The sequence below is a fragment of the Ornithorhynchus anatinus genome, chromosome 6, assembly GCF_004115215.2.
Source record: "Ornithorhynchus anatinus isolate Pmale09 chromosome 6, mOrnAna1.pri.v4, whole genome shotgun sequence".
NCBI classification, from domain to species: domain Eukaryota; kingdom Metazoa; phylum Chordata; class Mammalia; order Monotremata; family Ornithorhynchidae; genus Ornithorhynchus; species Ornithorhynchus anatinus.
Window position 1 is genome coordinate 20152548 of NC_041733.1, and position 20466 is coordinate 20173013.

Below are 20466 nucleotides of genomic sequence, written 5' to 3' on the forward strand. Positions count from 1 at the left end.
CTTATTAAGCCTTGGGAGAGTTAATAAACAGAATCACAAAGAAGGAGAATTCTGTTCAGTGGAAACAAAATCTACTTCTTAACTAGCTCATTTACACACATGTTTTTCTTTTCTTCTATCTGTAAATTATTTAGGGTCTGTTTCCCCTATAGGCTGTAAGTCCATCAGTAGTATTTACTGAGGGCCTGCTCTGTGTAGAGCACTGTATTAAGCACTTGTAGAGTTCAGTAGAGGTGATAGACAACATAGTGGGGAAGCAGCAGAGTTTAAAATATGTACATAATTGCTACTAAGGTTTTGTGTTGGATGCATAATCTCCTCAGTGGCAGTAATGGGAACTTTTAAAATTGCTTTAGTCTCTCAAGCATTTACTACAGTGTTCTTCACATGGAACTCACTCAATAAATACTATTGATTGATAGAAAATAAATATTTCTTGGCTTGCAGTGGGTGGTCAATTGCTGGACTCTAAAAAACACATTTGAAATGAAGTGAAAGTGACAGTTTCCATCTTTGATTTCCAAACTGCAGCCTGAGGATCCTTAGCATTCGACCAATAGGACCATTTCAATCGCCCGCATTCAAACGCAGCCTCTGGGAGAACAGAGTGGGATAGCTTATTATCCAACAGGTTAGGAGATTTAAACATTGGTTTTTCAAGGAGATTTGCGTGGAGGTAAGCTCGATGAGGACTTGAGCTCTAACAGGTGTCTTTTGGAATGTGGAGCAAAAGGTTTAATGGGTATTAGAGGGCAGACCAGTTTCTATGTCTCACAGCCTGTGAAGAGTCACCTTGTCGCATGTGGAGAGACTGAGGCAGCAGCATCTTAACAGCCGCATTGCTGGCCTCAAAGTCCCAGTGGCCATATCATCAGCCTGATACTGGCCCAGAGAGGAGGGCTTAATTGCCCCAGCACCAAAATTAAGGTGAGCCAGGAATAAGGATTCTTCTCTGGAATGGCTGGGTTTGGGTTTTTTTTTTCCTTAAATGGTATTTAAGTGCATACTGTGCGACAAGCACTGTTCTAAGCACTAGGGTAGATACAAGGTAATCGGGTCAGACACAGTCCCTGTCACAGTCCCGCTTTACAGTTGAAGAAACTGAGGCCCAGAGAAATTAAGGTCACACAGCGGGCAAGTGGTGGAGCCACGATTAGAATCCATGTCCTCTGACTTCCAGGACTGTGCTTCTTCTACTAGATCATACTGCTTCTGAGCCAGCAACCCCTCAAGGCTTAAACTGGGGGAAGACTCATACAACAGCAGATTTAAAACAATTTTGGGAGGGTCAAGGTCAGGATAGGAATCTTCAGTTTAGGGTCACATCTTCCTCGACTGAGTTACTGTGAATTGGGGTCCACGAGGCCAGGGTGTTGGGAGATGGACCGATAAGAGTAGATGCTTCTCTCCAGGGCTGCTTTCACTCTTTTTTCTCCTCTTCTTTCCCCCACATCACCTGCCCATCCCAAACCTGCTTTGTTTCAAGGTCAGAGTTGGGTAGATATTATTATAGATCAGCTGGGATTCCTTGGGCCCCCAAAGCCCTTCCCCAGGTGAGCCTTGAGTCAAACTCACAATTCCCATACCGCCGTTCCCCCCCTCACCTCCATTTTGGGGGTTTCATCCTGAAAGGGGCTGAGATAGATTTGGGGCATCCTTACCTTCTAGGCTTCTGGGACTAAAATTCCCAGTGTCCCAGATGCTCTGGGAGCTACCACACGTGCATAAGCTAGTTGTCATCAAAGGTATTTATTGAGTGCTTACTATATGCCAGGTACTGTACTAAGCATTTGGGAGAGTTACAATGCAACAGAGTTGGCAGGCACGTTCCCTGCCCGTTAGGAGAAGAGTTTGCCATGTTCAAAATACTGTGCTGTGGTAACTTCTGCTCACTTCTGCTTCAGTTTGGCCCTTGGACCCTGGGGGCCAGAGGAGGCCGGCCAGGGTCAGGGGTTGAGCGGGCCAGGTTCTATCGAGTTGTCTGCCCTCCTACAGCTTGGGCATCAACAAATGGGGCTTCTGAAGGATAGGGGTCCGCAGAACATTTGTTAAATCAAATGGGGTAACTTTAGTCTGAGTCCAGCTGTCCTGGGCTCCTTTACTCTTCCGCTTCCCATGCATTCAGAGAAATGGCCCGTAATTCAGTTTCTCTTCCTGTTCTCCTTCCTGATTTCATTTCTGTAACATTCAGTGGCATCAGCTCAGCCACCCGTTAACTCCAGGCCCTACCCATTTTGCCCATTGCTTCATTCAGTCGGGCAAGGACCCATCCACACCCCTGCATCAGGCCTGGGTGCCCAGCCCGGTGGATGAGCTCTGCGGAGTGCACCCAGATGCCGTCCCTCCTTCTCTCCCGGTCCCTGCCCAGGTCAGCACGGGCATGCAAGACATTCACTCACAATGCATGTAAAATGCTCGAGGGCAGAGATGTGCACACACACCTCACATACTGTGGCTCAGGAGGGAGTGCGGGGAACTGCACAGAGGAAAAAAGAAGCCTGGGAGTTCTCTGAGCTAACCAAATCGCACAGGGCCGGCCTGAGAGCTTCGGGCGCTGCCCTTGGCCAGGTGAAATACCAGCACCTGCTCTGGGCTGGCTGGACAGCTTCAGATGCCAGGAGGAGGATAAAATCAGAGAGTTCCTCATGGACCAGCTTGACTGTTTAGGGTGCCTCAAGTCGGATGAAATTGCAGCACCCCTTTATCACCAGATTGAGGGTCTCTGAGAAGAGATGAAAATGATCCTCTGGGAATTGGGTGGATCAAAAATCTGTCAAATTTTATTCCAGAGGAATCCTGACTGAGGAAGGTGCTTCTCGTGGGAAATGGGAGGAACGGGAACTGACCCCTGGAGCCAGAGTTGGCTTGGGGACCCACTCAGAGTGGACCAAGCCACGCATGCCCGAAGCCAAGCCATTGAGGTGGGAATGAGCATAAGTGAGCATAAGGGTCCACCTTTAGCTAGGCATCCTGACATCCAGAAGACTCTTCTATCTCCAGCTCATCCTCTCAGCCCCTTTTCCTCTACAGTCCTTTGGTGGAAGGGACCCTCAGACCGGCCCTGCAGCACCAAAACCCCCAAAGTGTTCTCTGTGTATTTCCGAACGTGCAGTGTCGGTGTGGGAAAGGACGTGAACCAAACCGGGGCCTTAATGAACTCAGCTCTTCAGACACAACACTGCAAGGATGCATACAGAGCGAGGGGGGGAAAAGAGTAGAGGCACACAAGCAACGGGGAGGCGGGGAGGAGGAGACCAGCGGCAGAAGTGGGACAGGTGGAGATGAGGATGGAAGCGGTGGTGATGGTTACTGCTGAGTTTTACCTTTGACCAGTGTGTGTTTGTCGGTTGGAGAAGAGCGAGCTAGAACTCTCAGCTTTGGCCAGATTTTATCCAGGCGCTCCTGTTCTATCTGAGGAAAGCAAACAACACAGAGCTATACAGCTACGCAGGGGAAAAAAGACAGAGCAAGTCGACAGAGGGATACAGGCAAGGCAGAAACATCCCAAGGGGTTAGGCCTTCTCCAGAGCCCGGTGTGAGAGGTACAGTCATACGCACACACTCGTGTCTGGTGCTTACGAGGATCGTCCCTTGAACAAGGAAGCCCGGCTTCGTCCCTTACACTAGAAGAAGAGCACTACCTCTCCTTTCTCGTTTCGGATTCTCCGGTTGAATTCCTTCCCTTCCAGGCACAGGAAGTCCTCCCCAGGTTGGATGATGCCGCACTTGGCTGCAATGGCCCGGGCAGTGTTGATGTTATCTCCCGTCACCATGCGGACGGTAATGCCAGCGCGTTGGCACTTGCGAATGGCTTCAGGAACCTGAAGACGAAAGGAGAGATTTATTCCCGCGCGGGAAACATTTGGTGCTGAGGTTCTGTCATGCTCCGGGCTACACATCAGTTAGTGATATTTATTGAGTGCTTACTGTGTGTAGAACACTGTACTAACCCCTTGGAAGAGTACAGTACAACAGATCTGGTCGACACGTTCCCTGCCCACAACAAGCGTGCAGTCTAGAGAGTCAGACCTACCAATATGACTACGCTTGAGGTCTTTTAGACTCCTATTTTCCGGGCTTTTGTGACCCTTGTCCCCCACTTATGTGTCATTTCTCTGATCCCTTTTGTTCTGTGCCACTCCTCACTGCTAGAACAGCCTCTCATTGACACCCTAATCAATCAATAAATCAATCAATCAGTGGTCTTTATTGAGAGTTTCCTCTGTGTTGAGTGCTTTACTTAGCGCTAGGGAGACTACCCTAGAGCTAGAAGACATGATCCCTGCCCTCAAGGAGCTTATCCTTGGGCAGAGGAGACGGACCTAAAATACATTTTAGGTAGGAAAAGGAACCGAGTGAGTTTAAAGACCAGTATATAAGTTCTGGGTAGGGATGGTGGTGAGGGGAGAGTACAGAAGTGCTTAGGGAGGGAGGACTCAAGTGTGTAGATGAAGCCACCATCCAACTTTCCCTCAAAGAATTTCCAATGATTGGCTCCCTCTTCCCTCTTCAAGATCCCATGGGCTTTTTCAGCAAACATCAGGGAAGAATTTTGCTTTTATTTGCCCTTGGTTCCAACTGGCAAGTTTGTCCCAAATGGTTTTCAACCAGCTCACTAGAATGGGGTCTGCTGCTGGTGAGAGATCTAGGAGCCCTCAGGGACCCTCCTTTTCTTGACCCTGTTTTTAAGGGCAACACAACGGGCCCCGGGGAGAACCAGGTCCCCGTTTTTGCAGTCCTTACGGTCACGTCAGTTCATGACTTTGGCACTGGAAGGACCCTCGTTGTGTACAGTTGCTTCTTCAGGTAATGAGAACAAAAGGGAAATCCTGGGGCAGGTGAGCCCGCTGAAGTCTAATTAGCTCTATCCGGAGTGAGGGGCTGCTCTTTCCATTAGCTTTTTCTAATTTTTGTCGATTCCATTAAAGAAAAATAGAGATTCCCATGTTGGGATGGGAAGAGTTTGGAATATTTCTACGGGGATGTAACTGCCCAGTTCCCTTTCCTTAATCTCTGCTGCCATCCGGTGGCTCATTTCATTCATAGGCCCTCAAGGAACTGCTTATTCATTCATTCAATCCTATTTATTGAGCGCTTCCCATGTGCAGAGCACTGTACTGAGCTCTTGGAATGTACAATTCGGCAACAGATGGAGACAATCCCTGCCCATCAATGGGCTCATGGCTTCATGGCTTCACAGAGTCTGACCGAGAGAGAAGCAAGCTGATAGTGAAGGTCAGATCCTGTCCGACTCTTCTTTATAATAATAACAATAACGAATTGTTAATTTTTTTAGCGCTTAACAAATGCCATTATTATTGTTATTATTACTACTAATAATAGTAGGATTTGTTAAACTCTTATTATGTGCCAGGCACTATACTAAGCGTTGAGGTGGATACACGGTTGGCTGGAGGGTGGGAAGAGGGGCCTTAAAGCTGGGCCAGAACCTGGGCCTTAAAGCTGGGCCAGAATGTGCTTTGACCCACTGGGAAATTCTTCCAAACGGGACTCTGTCAGTTAGCCAGACGCTAACGTGGGCTAGTGACTTGGCTCCAGAGGCACATACATAAGAGGAAAAGTGGATCTTTAGGAACTCCTTTGAAGAGTCTGCCCACAGCTTTGGATTGGCAATGAGTCCGAAGGGTTTAGGGAGCAGCCTGCACCAGGGAGACCCTACGGAGAGCCAAAAATGCTCATCGGCAACACAGCACTCAATCCTGTAAGTGAATTCTCTTCCCCAGGCTGAACGCCAGCCAACAGCGCACGGTTAGACAAAGACGCTTCAAGAGACCGACAGCGGTTGGCATCCACGGGGCATGGCGTGTCATGCCAAGTTGACGGTTTACAGAGCTGTGGGGGTGGGCAAACTTCTCTGTGGCTGTGGGAGCTGGGCTTCCCTCAGGAGGCACTGCGAGACCTCTAGCAAAGTCATCTGAGAAGCAGCGTGGCTCAGTGGAAAGAGCCCGGGCTTGAGAGTCAGAGGTCATGAGTTCGAATCCCGGCTCTGCCACTTGTCAGCTGTGTGACTGTGGGCAAGTCACTTCACTTCTCTGTGCCTCAGTTACCTCATCTGTAAAATGGGGATTAACTGTGAGCCTCACATGGGACAACCTGATTACCCTGTATCTACCCCAGCGCTTAGAACAGTGCTCTGCACATAGTAAGTGCTTAGCAAATACCAACATTATTATTATTATTATCAGCAACTCTGGGAGCCATAGCTACATCACATGGCAAGACGGAGAAGCAGAAGAAAGAACATGGGCTTGAGAGTCAGAGGACCTGGGTTTTAATCCCACAGTTGCCACTTGTCAGCTGTGTGATTTGGGGGAAGTCACTTCATTTCTCTGTGCCTCAGTTCCCTCATCTGTAAAATGGGGATTAAGACTGTGAGCCCCATGTGGAACATGGACTATGTCCAACCTGATTTACTTATCTCTACCCTGGCGTTTAGTACAGTGAGGCTTTGTCTTTGACATCAGTCACCGGCAGTAAGTCCATGTTTATAGAAACTCAGTTTTAAGGGCTTGGACAAACAGAGAAAAACCCAAACTGAACTGAAAATGGGGTGCATGGAGGGCACAATAAACATTTTAAAGATTTAGTGGAGGGCATGGCCTAATGGAAAGACCGTGGACTTGGAAATCAGGAGACCTGGGTTCTAATGCCAGTTCCGCCGCTAGTCTGCTGTGTGATCTTCGGAAAGCCGCTTCACTTCTCTGTGCCTCATCTTTAAAATGGAGATTAAGATTGTGGGCCCCAGGTAGGACAGGGACTGTGCCTATCCTGATTAGCTTGTATCTACTCCAGTGCTTAGGATGGTGACTGGCCCATAGTAAGTGCTTTAACAAATGCCATAAAAAAAAGAAGAAAAAGAAACTTACCAAAGCACTCAGCCCTCCCTTATATTGCTGATTTCCCATTACAACCTAGAACACACACTTCTCACCTCTAATTCCAACCTTGTACCTTGATCTCATCTATCTCGCCACCGACCCCCTGCCCACGTCTTGTCTCTAGTCTGGCATGCCCTCCCCTTTCATATCAAACAGAAGATTACTCTCCCCACCTTCAAAACCTTATTAAAATCACATATCTAAAAGGCTTTCACTGACTAAGCCTTCATTTCCTCTTCTCCCATGCCCTTCTATGACTCTCTTTCACTTGGATTTGAACCCTTTATTCACCCCTCGCTCAGCCCCACAGCATTCATTCATTCAATAGTATTTATTGAGCGCTTACTATGTGCAGAGCACTGTACTAAGCGCTTGGGATGAACCAGTCGGCAACAGATAGAGACAGTCCCTGCCGTTTGACGGGCTTACAGTCTAATCGGGGGAGACGGACAGACAAGAACAATGGCACTAAACAGCGTCAAGGGGAAGAACATCTCGTAAAAACAATGGCAAATAAATAGAATCAAGGCGATGTACAATTCATTAACAAAATAAATAGGGTAACGAAAATATATACAGTTGAGCGGACGAGTACAGTGCTGTGGGGATGGGAAGGGAGAGGTGGAGGAGCAGAGGGAAAAGGGGAAAATGAGGCTTTAGCTGCGGAGAGGTAAAGGGGGGATGGCAGAGGGAGTAGAGGGGGAAGAGGAGCTCAGTCTGGGAACGCCTCTAGGAGGAGGTGATTTTTAAGTAAGGTTTTGAAGAGGGAAAGAGAATCAGTTTGGCGGAGGTGAGGAGGGAGGGCGTTCCAGGACCGCGGGAGGACGTGACCCGGGGGTCGACGGCGGGATAGGCGAGACCGAGGGACGGCGAGGAGGTGGGCGGCAGAGGAGCGGAGCGTGCGGGGTGGGCGGTAGAAAGAGAGAAGGGAGGAGAGGTAAGAAGGGGCAAGGTGATGGAGAGCCTTGAAGCCTAGAGTGAGGAGTTTTTGTTTGGAGCGGAGGTCGATAGGCAACCACTGGAGTTGTTTAAGAAGGGGAGTGACATGCCCAGATCGTTTCTGCAGGAAGATGAGCCGGGCAGCGGAATGAAGAATAGACCGGAGCGGGGCGAGAGAGGAGGAAGGGAGGTCAGAGAGAAGGCTGACACAGTAGTCTAGCCGGGATATAACGAGAGCCCGTAATAGTAAGGTAGCCGTTTGGGTGGAGAGGAAAGGGCGGATCTTGGCGATATTGTAGAGGTGAAACCGGCAGGTCTTGGTAACGGATAGGATGTGTGGGGTGAACGAGAGGGACGAGTCAAGGATGACACCGAGATTGCGGGCCTGTGGGACGGGAAGGATGGTCGTGCCATCCACGGTGATGGAGAAGTCTGGGAGCAGACCGGGCTTGGGAGGGAAGATGAGGAGCTCAGTCTTGCTCATGTTGAGTTTTAGGTGGCGGGCCGACATCCAGGTGGAGACGTCCCGGAGGCAGGAGGAGATGCGAGCCTGAAGGGAGGGGGAGAGGACAGGGGCGGAGATGTAGATCTGCGTGTCATCTGCGTAGAGATGGTAGTCAAGGCCGTGAGAGTGGATGAGTTTACCGAGGGAGTGAGTGTAAATGGAGAACAGAAGAGGGCCAAGAACTGACCCTTGAGGAACTCCAACAGTTAAAGGATGGGAGGGGGAGGAGGCTCCAGCGTAGGAGACCGAGAATGATCGGCCAGAGAGGTAAGAGGAGAACCGGGAGAGGACAGAGTCCGTGAAGCCAAGGTGAGATAAGGTATGGAGGAGGAGGGGATGGTCGACAGTGTCAAAGGCAGCAGAGAGGTCAAGGAGGATCAGAATGGAGTAGGAGCCATTGGATTTGGCAAGAAGGAGGTCACGGGTGACCTTAGAGAGAGCAGTCTCGGTAGAGTGGAGGGGACGGAAGCCAGATTGGAGGGGGTCTAGGAGAGAATGGGAGTTAAGGAATTCTAGGCATCGATTGTAGACGACTCGTTCTAGGATTTTGGAAAGGAAGGGTAGTAGGGAGATAGGACGATAACTGGAGGGGGAAGTGGGGTCAAGAGCGGGTTTTTTTAGGATGGGGGAGACGTGGGCATGTTTGAAGGCAGAGGGGAAGGAGCCCTTGGAGATTGAGTGGTTAAAAATAGAAGTTAAGGAAGGGAGGAGGGCAGGGGCGACGGTTTTAAGAAGGTGAGAGGGAATGGGGTCCGAGGCGCAGGTGGAGGGGGTGGCACTTGCGAGGAGGGAGGAGATCTCCTCTGAGGATACTGCAGGGAAGGATGGGAAAGTAGGGGAGGGGGTTGGTGGGGGGGAGGGGAGAGGCAGAGGGGTGACTTTGGGGAGCTCAGACCTGATCGTGTTGATTTTCGTGAGGAAATAGGTGGCCAGATCATTGGGGGTGAGAGATGGGGGAGGGGGAGGAACAGGGGGCCTAAGAGGAGAGTTAAAGGTCCGGAACAATCGGCGGGGGTGACGGGCATGGGTGTCGATGAGGGAGGAGAAGAAGCTTTGCCTGGCGGAGGAGAGGGCAGAGTTAAGGCAGGAAAGGATAAATTTGAAGTGTGTGAGGTCGGCTTGGTGCTTGGACTTTCGCCAGCAGCGCTCAGCAGCTCGAGCATAGGAGCGTAGGAGGCGGACGGAGGAGGTGATCCGGGGCTGTGGGTTAGTGGAGCGAGAGCGGCGGAGGGAAAGGGGGGCGAGAGAGTCGAGATGAGTAGAGAGGGTGGAGTTGAGAGCGGAGACCCGCTCGTCGAGAGTGGGAAGAGAGGACAGGGCGGCAAGGTGAGGAGAGATGCTATTGGAAAGACGGATGGGATCGAGAGAGCGGAGGTCTCTGTGGGGCAGTAGCGAAGATTTGCAGGGGGAGGGAGTGTGAGAGATGAGGCAGGTGAGAAGGTTATGGTCAGAGAGAGGGATTTCAGAGTCGGTGAGGGAGGAGATAGTGCAGCGGTAGGAGATGACGAGATCGAGGGTGTGACCGAGTCGGTGAGTGGGCGCGGTATGGTGGAGGAGGAGGTCGGCAGAGTCGAGGAGGGATAGCGGGCGGGTGGCAGAGGAGTCGTCGGGTACATCCGTATGGATGTTGAAGTCTCCGAGGATCAGAGTGGGCAGAGAGAAGGAGAGAATCAAGGTGAGAAAGGGGTCAAGGTGGTTGAAGAAGTCGGAGGTGGGACCGGGAGGGCGGTAGATGACGGCGACAAGTAACTGGAGTGGGTGGTAGAGGCGAATGATATGGGCTTCGAAGGAGGGGAAGGAGAGGGAGGGGGGAGGAGGGATAGTGCGGAAGCGGCAACGGGGCGAGAGGAGGAAGCCGACGCCGCCTCCCTTACCGGTGAGTCTGGGGGAGTGGGAGAAGGAGAGGCCTCCGCTGGAGAGAGCGGCGGCGGAGACCGTGTCTTCGGGAGAGAGCCACGTTTCCGAAAGGGCGAGGAGGAGGAGAGAGCGGGAGAGGAAAAGGTCATGGATGAAAGGTAGCTGGCCTGTAATAGAGCGGGGGTTCCAGAGGCCACACTTGAAAGTAGCTGTGGGTGCAAGGGGGGGAGGGGGGGAAGGGCGGGGGGAGGGGAGGGTTTGGATGGGAAGGAGATGGCGGGGCCCTGGACGAGGAGAGGGGGATGAGGGGTGGCGGTGGGACAAGAGGACTGGGATGGGGCATGGGTGGGGAAGAGAGAAGGGGAGAGGGGGTGAAGAGGGGGTTTGGTGGGGGGAAGAGTAGGGGGAGGGGGAAGAGGGGTAGCGCTGGTAAAGTGGGGTTCTAGGGCGGGAGAGAGGAGGGGGGGAGGAGACAGAGGAGAGAGCGGGAAAGAGCTGAGCGAGAGAGGGGAAGGGGAAGGGGAGGATAGGAAGGGGCAGGAGGGGGGAGGGGGGGAGGAGAGACATGGCGAGGCCAGAGAGGTGGGTGGCAGCACTGACAACAATAAACAGTAATAAACGAAATCGGTAATATAGCAACATGATACAATATGATACAATACAGTAGTGCTAATATAGCAACATGATCTTATCAATTATTTATTATTTATATGAACGTCTGTCTCCCCCTCTAGATGGTAAGCTCACTGCGGACAGGGAATGTGTCTACCAACCCCGTTACACCACATTCTCCCAAGTGCTTCGTACAGTACCCTGCACAAGTGCTCAGTAAATGCGATTGATCGATTAACTGAGAACTCACGAATCAGGCACTCATAAGCCAGGCTCAGAGATCTCAGAGGGGGTTAGCGATACTTCGAATACCGAAGAAAGTTTTCAGGAACTGGGATTAGTCCACAGGGAGAAGAGAGGGCTGAAGGGGCAACTCGGTAAGGGAAGAAGCCGGGGACGGTCAGCTCCCCAGTGCCAATTCAAAACAGAGCAAGAGAGTAGAGATTTCAGTGGTAAAACTGGGCATTTAAGTTTTTCTGAAGGAAAAGTTAGAGAAGCAGCGTGGCCTAGTGGGTAGAGCAGGGGCCCGGGAGTCAGAAGGACCTGGGTTCTAATCATGGTTCTGCCATTTATTTAACAATTACGGTTTTTGTTAAGTTCTTACTATGTGCCAGGCACTGTTCTAAGAGCAGGGGTGGATACAGGCAAATTAAGTTGGACACAGTCCCTGGCCCACGTGGGGCTCACAGTTTCAATCTCCAGATGAGGTAACCGAGGCACAGAGAAGTGAAGTGCCCTGCCCAAGGTTTCCCAGCAGACAAGTGGTGGAGCCGGGATTAGAATCCGTGACTTTCTGATTCCCAGGCCCAAGCTCTATCCACTATGCCACCGTGTGACCTGGGGCAAGTCACTTAACCTCTCTGAGCTTCAGGTACCTCATCTGTAAAATGGGGAATAAGACGGTGGGCTCCATATGGGACATGGACTGTTTCCAGCCTGATTTGCTACAAGATAAGTACAGTGCCTGGAAGATAGTAAGTTCTTAAAAAAAGAAAATAAGAGTTTCCTCACAGGGTAGGCAAGCAGTGAGTCTGTAGAATCCCCTTCTCTGGAGGTCTTTAAAAGCAAAGTTGAGTCTCAACTGTCTGGGATGGTTTAAGATTGGTTCCTGCCTGATGAATTAGAAAAACGACCTGTCAGGATCCCTTTCAGCTCTTAATTCATGGTGCATTTTCTAGGACACTTCCCCAGTGAGGAAGTGCATAAATCATGTCCAGCACAAGGCACGGGGAGCTTCAAAGCTCACTCGGCTTCAGCTGGAGTCTGTGGGGGTTTCCACAGAAGATGCTTCCAGGGAGAAATGCCGGAAGATAATTGCTGCATCTGAATAACCAGTAGCTGAATAAAAGGGAGCTTTTAAGACTCTATCCCTCTGGGTTTTGGAGTGTTGGAAACCCAGATCCATCCAGGACATTCGGATTTACTTTTTCCAGGAGTCAGAGTAGCCACCGAAGAGGCTTTTAATTTATTTGGCAGCTTGGAATAACTCCTTGTGGGCAGGGAATGTGTTTACCAACTCTGTTATCCTCTTCCAAGAACTTTGTACAGCACCCTGCACACAGTAAGCACTCAATAAATATGACTGACTGATGCATGCTTATCATATCCCTTGCACAGTGTGTATTAGGGGATCTGGGCAGGAGAGCCACTCTCCCTCCCCTCCTTCTCCCCACTTGAGTCCCACTTGGCCTGAAGGAGAGACAATGTGATAGCAAGAGATCACTGAGGTTGGGGATGATGATGCTGCTGTTCTATTCAAAAATCCACCCTTTCCTCTCCATCCAAACTACCACTTTAATCCAAGCACTTATCCTATTCTACTGTGATTACTGAATCAGCCTCCCTGCCTCCTGGCTCTTCCCACTCCAGTCCATACTTCACTCTGCTGCTTGGATCATTTTTCTACCAAAATGATCAGTCCATGTTTCCTCACTCCTCAAGAGCCTCCAGTGGTTGTCCATCCACCTCTGCATCAAACAGAAACTCCTTGCCATTGGCTTTAAAGCTCTCGATCAGCTCAGCCTTTCCTACCTTATCTACCCGGTTTCCTACTTCAACCTAGCCCACGCACTTCACTCTTCTAATGCCAACCTACTCACTATATCTTGATCTCATCTATCTCACCGCTGACCTCTCACCCATGTCCTGCCTCTGGCCTGGAAGGCCCTCCCGCTTCACACCCAACAGATGATCACCCTCCCCACCTTCAAAACCTTATTAAAATCACAACTCTAAGAGACCTTGCCTAACTAAACCCTCATTTCCTCTTCCCCCACTCCCTTCTGCATTGCATTTTGACCTTGGATTTGTTCCCTTTATTCACCCCTCCCTCAGCCCCACAGCACTTATGTACTTATCCATAATTTATTTATATTAGTATCCATTTCCTCCTCTAGACTGTAAGCTCACTGCGGGCAGGGCACATATCTACCAACTCTGTTAGACTGTACTCTTCCAAGTGCTTAGTACACTATACTGCCCACAGCTAGCTCTCAGTAAATACCATTGATTGATTGATTGATTGATTGATTGATTGATGGCAACTGGCAGAGAAAAGGCAGACAGACGTTTCAGTGGCCGCCTAGATGATAAGAGTGTGGCAGTAATTTAATGGGGGAAATTAGCTTAAAACACCAAGTTATTGAAAACACCAAGGTGAATAATGGGCACTGTGAACAAGTTAGAATGGCTTGCCCTCCAGTGCCTTCTGGGCTCCTGTGCTAGAAGCTGTGCACCCCTGAGACTGAAAATCCAACAGCCAGTCCCCAGGCTACACCCTCCTACCCCTCCACCTCCCGACCAGTGAGAATTAACAATCAGCAAGTGAAACTGGAACAGCAGGAAGTTACAATCAGAATTGAAGTACAACTTTCCCTTACATTGTTTCAAGACCTCAATATTCCTTCCATAAGTCTTGTGATGGCTAAAGGAGAAAAAAAACAGCCACCTAACCCCCTCAGAAGGGAGTTCCAACTTGAGCCAGCAAAAGCACCTTGAAATCCTGCTCAGGTGAGTGGCCAGAAAATAAGATGGTTTGAGGAACCAGAGAAAAAAATTTCCGGTTAGGCTTCTTCCTACTTGTTATAAGGGGCAGAGCCAAACAAAATCGCACAATGTTGCCCGGGGGGTTTATTTCAAGTTTATTTATCATCAAGAATTGTCCCCAGCAAAGACAGCACCCGAGCTGTTCAATGTCTATTTTCTATTCTAAGGCAGTTTCTTTATGAAGTCTTCATACCTCAAGCTCTAAATCAAGAAATTCACTTGGAAAAATTTGCAGTCACAGCTTCAAAAATTCCTGAAGAACCTATTAGAAATAAATGTCTCCTATTGGCTGGACGTGAGGGAGGTGAGGGTATTTTCATATTTAGGAATGTAATCTATATAGAAAGGAGGGAATTCAAGAATAAAGAAGAAAACAAACAACTTTCAGAATGGAAAATGCATTTGATAGGGGAAGTTAATAGGGAGGGCTGTTGAGGAAATGGGGATCCACCTTTATGGCTGACAATTTCTTTGGTTTTTGGAGGAAAAAAAAGAAGCTTAGTGAAGAAGTAGGGAGATGAGATTTATAGCAACCAATTCTGGATCAGCTCATTTTGCTTCTTTTAAAATACATCCAGATCCCTCAACCTCAGCTGAGTCCTGGACTTGAACACTGGGAGTAAAAACATTTCCTGTTACAGTCCCACAATAACACACTTTTCATATTTAAGAACATGTTTAAAAGGGCATTTTCTACATGCTCCTAAACTTAAGCTGAGACAGTCACAGTCAAATTTTTGATTAACAAAGGCAAAAAGAGGCTCCACTGGTGTTCATCCTTTGGTAACAAGAGGCCGAATTAGTTCATTAGGGTACTTTCCCCCATAAATTTTACATTTCTAAAGTTTAAAGTAGATGGCTAAGGATAGTATCCACAGAACCTAAAACTAGGTCCGTACATTTTCCATACCCAGTTGAGCAAATGATGAAATTGGCAGAATTGAAGAAGCTGTCAACAGATTGAGTGCAAACTGGACTTAATAATAGTAATTGTGGTATTTGTTAAGTGCTTACTATGTGCCAAGCACTCTACTCAGCACTGGGGTAGATACAAGGCACAGGAGAAAATTTATGCATATCAAACATATGGGCTGTGTTCTAGAAGATGGGTGGCAAACATCCCTATATGAAAAAGTCTTAATTAAACTATGTCTTAATCCATGTCTCACTGTCCAAGTTGTGCACTCTCTAGGCTAATTTCCCTCCTTTTTATCCTCCCCATCTTTTTGGCTCTTTCACTGTTTTTCTTTTTTATGGTACTTGTTAAGTGCTTACTGTGTTCCAGGCACAATACTAAGCACTGGGGTAGATACGAGCTAATCAGGTTGGACACGTGGGGCTCACATTATTTATTCCCATTTCATAGATGAGGTAACAGGCACAGAGAAGTTAAGTGACTTGCCCAAGGTCACACAGCAGACAAGTAGTGCTGTTGGTTAGCATCTTCTCCAAAGGTAGAAAAGAAGAAAGAAAATGAGTGAAACTTCAAAGGTCACTGGGTATATTGCTAGCAGCCCGACCTGACTTTCTTGGAGAGGCTGAAACTACTGGCTGAAATGAGGTTTCCATATTCCGTCTGTGGTTTCATTTGTCCATGACCTCTCTTTCCCTCCTGATAAGGGACAATCAAGAGTTGGCTTCATCCGACTTTGATGTCAAACCAACATTTTTAGCTTTACAAATACAGATATGTTGATATAAGTCTCACTTGCTCTACCCCGGGGATTGCACATTCTGTAACAAGGCCATGGAAAGGTGAGTCAGAATAAAATAAATTGAATTTGACATTCAGAGGTGAGTTTGATTTTAGATTTCCTCAAGTTTCAAATATTGTTCATTTTCCTTCATAAAATGAGCCCAAATCATAGGCACCCACATAGACGATCCCCACTTCCTGCACTCCCACACACAATTTCCCCCAGTACATAGACACATATCTCCTTCTACGCTGATCTTCTTTGGGGCTGGGGAGGGAATGCTGTAGTTGAGAGGGGCAGGAGAAATTGCTTGGTGTGAAGGGAAATTCTGACAGACCTGAAGACGACTTCAGTAAGCTGAGTGCAAACAGGAATTAAAAATAATAACTAAGTCCTTATTCTATTAATAACATTAATATCAACATTTAACACGGTTAAATAATAAATAACACAATAAATTAATATTGATATTATATTAAATATTATATTAATAATATTTGTCAAGTCCTTACTGTGTGGCAAGAGTATAGTAAGCACTGGAATAGATACGAAATAATCACATCAGACTCAGACTCTGTTCTGCAGAAGGCTCACTGTGTAGGAGGGAGAAAGGTAATGAATCCCCATTTCACAGTTGAGGAAACTGAAACCCAGAGAGGTTAAGTGACTTGCACAAGGTCACGCGACAGGTACGTGGCAGAACCAGAATTAGAACCCAGGTCCTCTGACTTCTAAGCCCATACTTTTTCGCCTAGGCCATTCAGCTTCTCTGAGTATTGGATGGCCGCAGAAAAGGGAAAGATGTGGATGGAGAGAGTAAGAATCCCCTTTGGTGTGAAGACATAACAGGCCTTGTGGAAAGAGGACTGGCCTGGGTGTCAGAGGACCTGGCTTCTAATCCTGGATCTGCCACATACCTGCTGTGTGACCTTGGGCAAGTCACTTAACTTCTCTGTGCCTCAATTCCCTCATCTGCACAATAGGGATTCAATATCGGTTCTCTCTCCCACTTAGATCGTGAACCCCATGTGGGAACCGATTGTTTAGTATGTACGCCAGTGCTTAGAACAGTGCTTGCCATATAGCAAGCCCTTTACACAATCCACAGTTATTATTATTATTATTGTTAACTGGAAACTCCAGATTTAGGGGAGCCGAAAATGAAAAGACCTATTCCTCATTTCACATCAGGAACACATTTGGTATGTCGTGAATTGACCAGCAAGAGAGACACCGACATTCATTACTGAGCACTTGCTGGGTGCCCAGAAGGGCACTGGCTTCTTAGTGAATTCACCAGAGAAATAAAAGCAGTGGACTGAATTTAAAGTAGTCCCAGGACAGCTGGAGTTTACAACTCAATGAATCTGGGACTCTGAATTTTTCAGACAAGTAAAAAATCCCCAAGAAAGTCTGAGTTTATGCAGATATACCCTTTAAAGGCAGGCACCTCTTGGAAATGAATTTCCCAGTTAGTGCCCTCTCCCAATCCATCAATCGTTCTTACTGAGTGCTTACTGTGTGTGGAGCACTGCACTAAGTGCTGGGGAGAGTACAATAAAACATAATTTGAAGATACATTCCCTGCCCACAACGAGCTAATAGTCTAGAAGTGTAGGCAGTCAATGAAATAAATACATTACGCTGTGTACATAAGTGCTTTGGGGCTAAGGGAGGGATCAACCCAGGCAGGTAATGAAACTGTCCTCTGACCATGGCCACCACGAAGAAGCAGTGTGGTCTAATGGATGGGGAACGGGCCTGGGCATCAGCTGGACCTGGGTTCTAATCCCAGCTCTGCCACTTGTCTGCCGTGTGACTTTGGACAAGTCACTTCACTTTTCTGGGCCTCTATTACTCTAGCTGTAAAATAGGGATTAAGACTGTGAGCCCCACGTGGGATGAGGACTTTGTCCAACTTGATTACCTTGTATCTTACCCAGCGTTTAGTACAGCGTCTGGTACATAGTAAGGGCTTCAAAAATAACGCAAAAATAAAGCTCACTAAGGAGAAGCGGGATTTCTCCATGGAGGGCACAGGTTACTTCCTTCTCTGGGGAAGGACAGCATAAGATGTAACTCCCCTACTGCTCTCTGGGACTCACCTCGGGCCGGACGGGGTCTTCGATGCCCACCACAGCGATGCAGGTCAGGTCTCCGACGATCTCGTTTTCGTTGTCCCACTCTGGCTCCTGCCCAGCAGAGAAGTCCCGGTAGGCGATGCAGATGGTCCGCAATCCGTCACAGGCCATTGGCTCGATGACCTTCTTGACCATCTCATCCCTGTCGCGGGGGCGGAAGCCCCGGAGCTCACCGCTGCTATTTAAGATGTTCGTACACCTGGAGCCAAAGGGGAACGGGAAGAAAAAACCAAGCCCGGTGAAGGCAGACTGTGAGAAATCCCCCTTGCTCCCAGGGGTGCCATCCGTCCCAGGCAAGATTTGGATGAATAACTCTACTGAGCTGGACCCAAGCTATCCCTGGGGCTTAGCCGGGGAACTGCCCTGGATACCCGCTGATATTACATGCTTAAATAATCCCGACACTCTGGTAGTGAATGTGGATTCAACCTAGTTATCATCATCCTCATCACTCTCCTCATGGTTTATAATTGGCTTGAGCCTAAGGTGCCCTTGGGAGAGTACAGCGATTCCTGGAGGCAAAGTGCTCACCCATGTAAGACAAATGAACTGTATTGGAGTAGGTCACGGTACCCCCGGCTGGTAGGGATGGTTTGTTATAATGAGATTTTCTGGACTCCAAAAAAGCCCTGCATCCCTGCCCTATCTAAATAATAATGGTAATATTTGCTGAGCACTTACTAAGTGCCAAGCACCAAACAGGGCTGGGATAGAAACAAGATGGTCAGAATGGACACAGTCCCTGCCCACATGGGGCTTACATTCTAAATGGGAGAGAGAACTGCTATTTGCTATTTTTATCTCCATTTTATACCTGAGAAACCTGAGGCATAAAGATGTTAAGCAATTTGGCAGGCAGGTGCTGAAACCAGGTCTTATAACCCAGGTCTCCTAAATCCCAGTCCCTGTCGGCTTTTTCCATTAGGCCACTCTGCCTCCCTGTCTCTACTGTACCCTTGCAAGTGCTTACTGCAAGCGCTCAATAAATACCATCGATTGACTGAATATTGCCATCTTTACTCTTTTACTCAGATGAAAGCCACAAGCACCCTACCAGGGGCAGCATTTCTACTCTGAGATATTGAGTTTGACTTTGAGGGAAGAGTATTCATATCAAGTTTATCCCACTAACCCCCACTTTCCTTTAGACCAGGTAATTTATTACGTATCTCTCAGCTAGCTGTTCAGGCCTCCATCTGAGATGTCGACTGAATGAGACAAGGGTTTCTTTTGTGAGTTACATGAAGACACTCAGTGAGTCCTAGTTTAGTTTTAATAAGAAAGCAGGTTATTTGTAAATTTATTTCTGGAAAATATTTTAAATGAATTTAGAGCTAGCACTCTGGGCCAGAATTTGAAACCCAAGTGAGTGTGGTCTTGGGTCTCTCTACAGAAGCGGTAAAATATGTGAAGTTGACATTCACATATGAAACAGTGAATTTTGTGGTTCAATATACAAGAGGAAAAAATCAAACAATCCTATGTGCAAAGTACTGTACTAAGTACTTGGGAAAGTACAGAGAGTTGTTGGGCACAATCCCGGTCCTCAGGAGTTTATAATTTAGTCGAAAAACACCTATCTTAATAATAATAATGTTGGTATTTGTTAAGTGCTTACTATGTGCAGAGCACTGTTCTAAGCGCTGGGGGAGATACAGGGTAATCAGGTTGTCCCACATGAGGCTCACAATCTTAAACCCCATTTTCCAGATGAGGGAACTGAGGCCCAGAGAAGTTAAGTGACTTGCCCATAGTCACACAGTTGCCAAGTGGCAGAGCTGGGATTCGAACCCATGACCTCTGACGCCCAAGACCGGGCTCTTTCCACTGAGCCACGCTGATCTTGAGGCCTGCATGTTCCATGACCAAGGATTTAGAGGCTGCATCTTAGAGGGAGAGTAAATGTTGATCTGGGAAAGATATCCTCTACACCGTGAGCTCGTTGTGGGCAGAGAATGTGTCTACCAACTCTATTATATTGTACTCTCCCAAGCACTTAGTACAGTGCTTTACGTATAGTAAGTGCTCAATGAATATGACTGTTCGATCGATAACTCGCCTCTGCATCACAGCTCTCCCTTTTCCAGCCAGAAGACCCAGATAGGGAAATTTCTGAAATTCTGCAAGGTGTTCTGACTCAAAGAGGGAAAATTTCCCCTGACCTTTCACACAACCTACATCCAATTTCAGTTCTTCTTTAGTCTGTGACTCCTTGAAGTGAGAAGGATGTTTAGAGAGGCAAATGAGATGCATGCTACCAAATTAATTCTCCCAAACCCTTCCTGAACAGGGGGTGTCACAAAACAACCTTCCTGGCCTTCCTAAGCCAGATGTATTCAGTCTGGAGCCCTGATTGCTCTTTGTCTTGAGGCTACAGCAGCCCATTTCAGCATCTCAGCTCCAGACATCAACCCAATTAGATTCTTTGGGCTGATGTTCTGCACCGATATTTGTCTCCCCAGTCACCTACCTCTTACTTATCTCCCTGCCCTTCTTGCCTCCCTGGAACTCCCTTCCCCTTCATATCCAAGAAGTCCAGCTCTCCTAATGATAATAATAATGATAATGGCATTTGTTAAGTGCTTAGCATGTGTCAAGGATTATATTAAGTGCTGGGGTAAATACAAGATCATCAGGTCCCACATGGGGCTCACAGTCTAAGTAAGAGGAAGAACAGGTATTGAATCCTCATTTTGCAACTGAGGGAACTGAGGCACAGAGAAGTGACTTGCCTAAGGTCACAGAGTAGTCCAGTAGTGGAGCGGGGTTAG

General features: G+C 48.1%; 1 protein-coding gene across 6 annotated transcripts in view; it reads right to left on the reverse strand.

The window, feature by feature from the left end:
- Window positions 1-20466, reverse strand: part of ATP2B3 (ATPase plasma membrane Ca2+ transporting 3) — a 131822-nt gene that overhangs the window by 35799 nt on the left and 75557 nt on the right. For all 6 annotated transcript variants that reach the window (XM_016227864.2, XM_016227863.2, XM_016227866.2 and 3 more), the window contains 3 exons: window positions 17660-17894; window positions 3642-3821; window positions 3324-3411 (listed from right to left, as the gene is read on the reverse strand). In XM_016227864.2, coding sequence (XP_016083350.1) covers window positions 3324-3411; window positions 3642-3821; window positions 17660-17894 — 503 coding nt within the window. The remainder of the gene's footprint in view (window positions 1-3323; window positions 3412-3641; window positions 3822-17659; window positions 17895-20466) is intronic.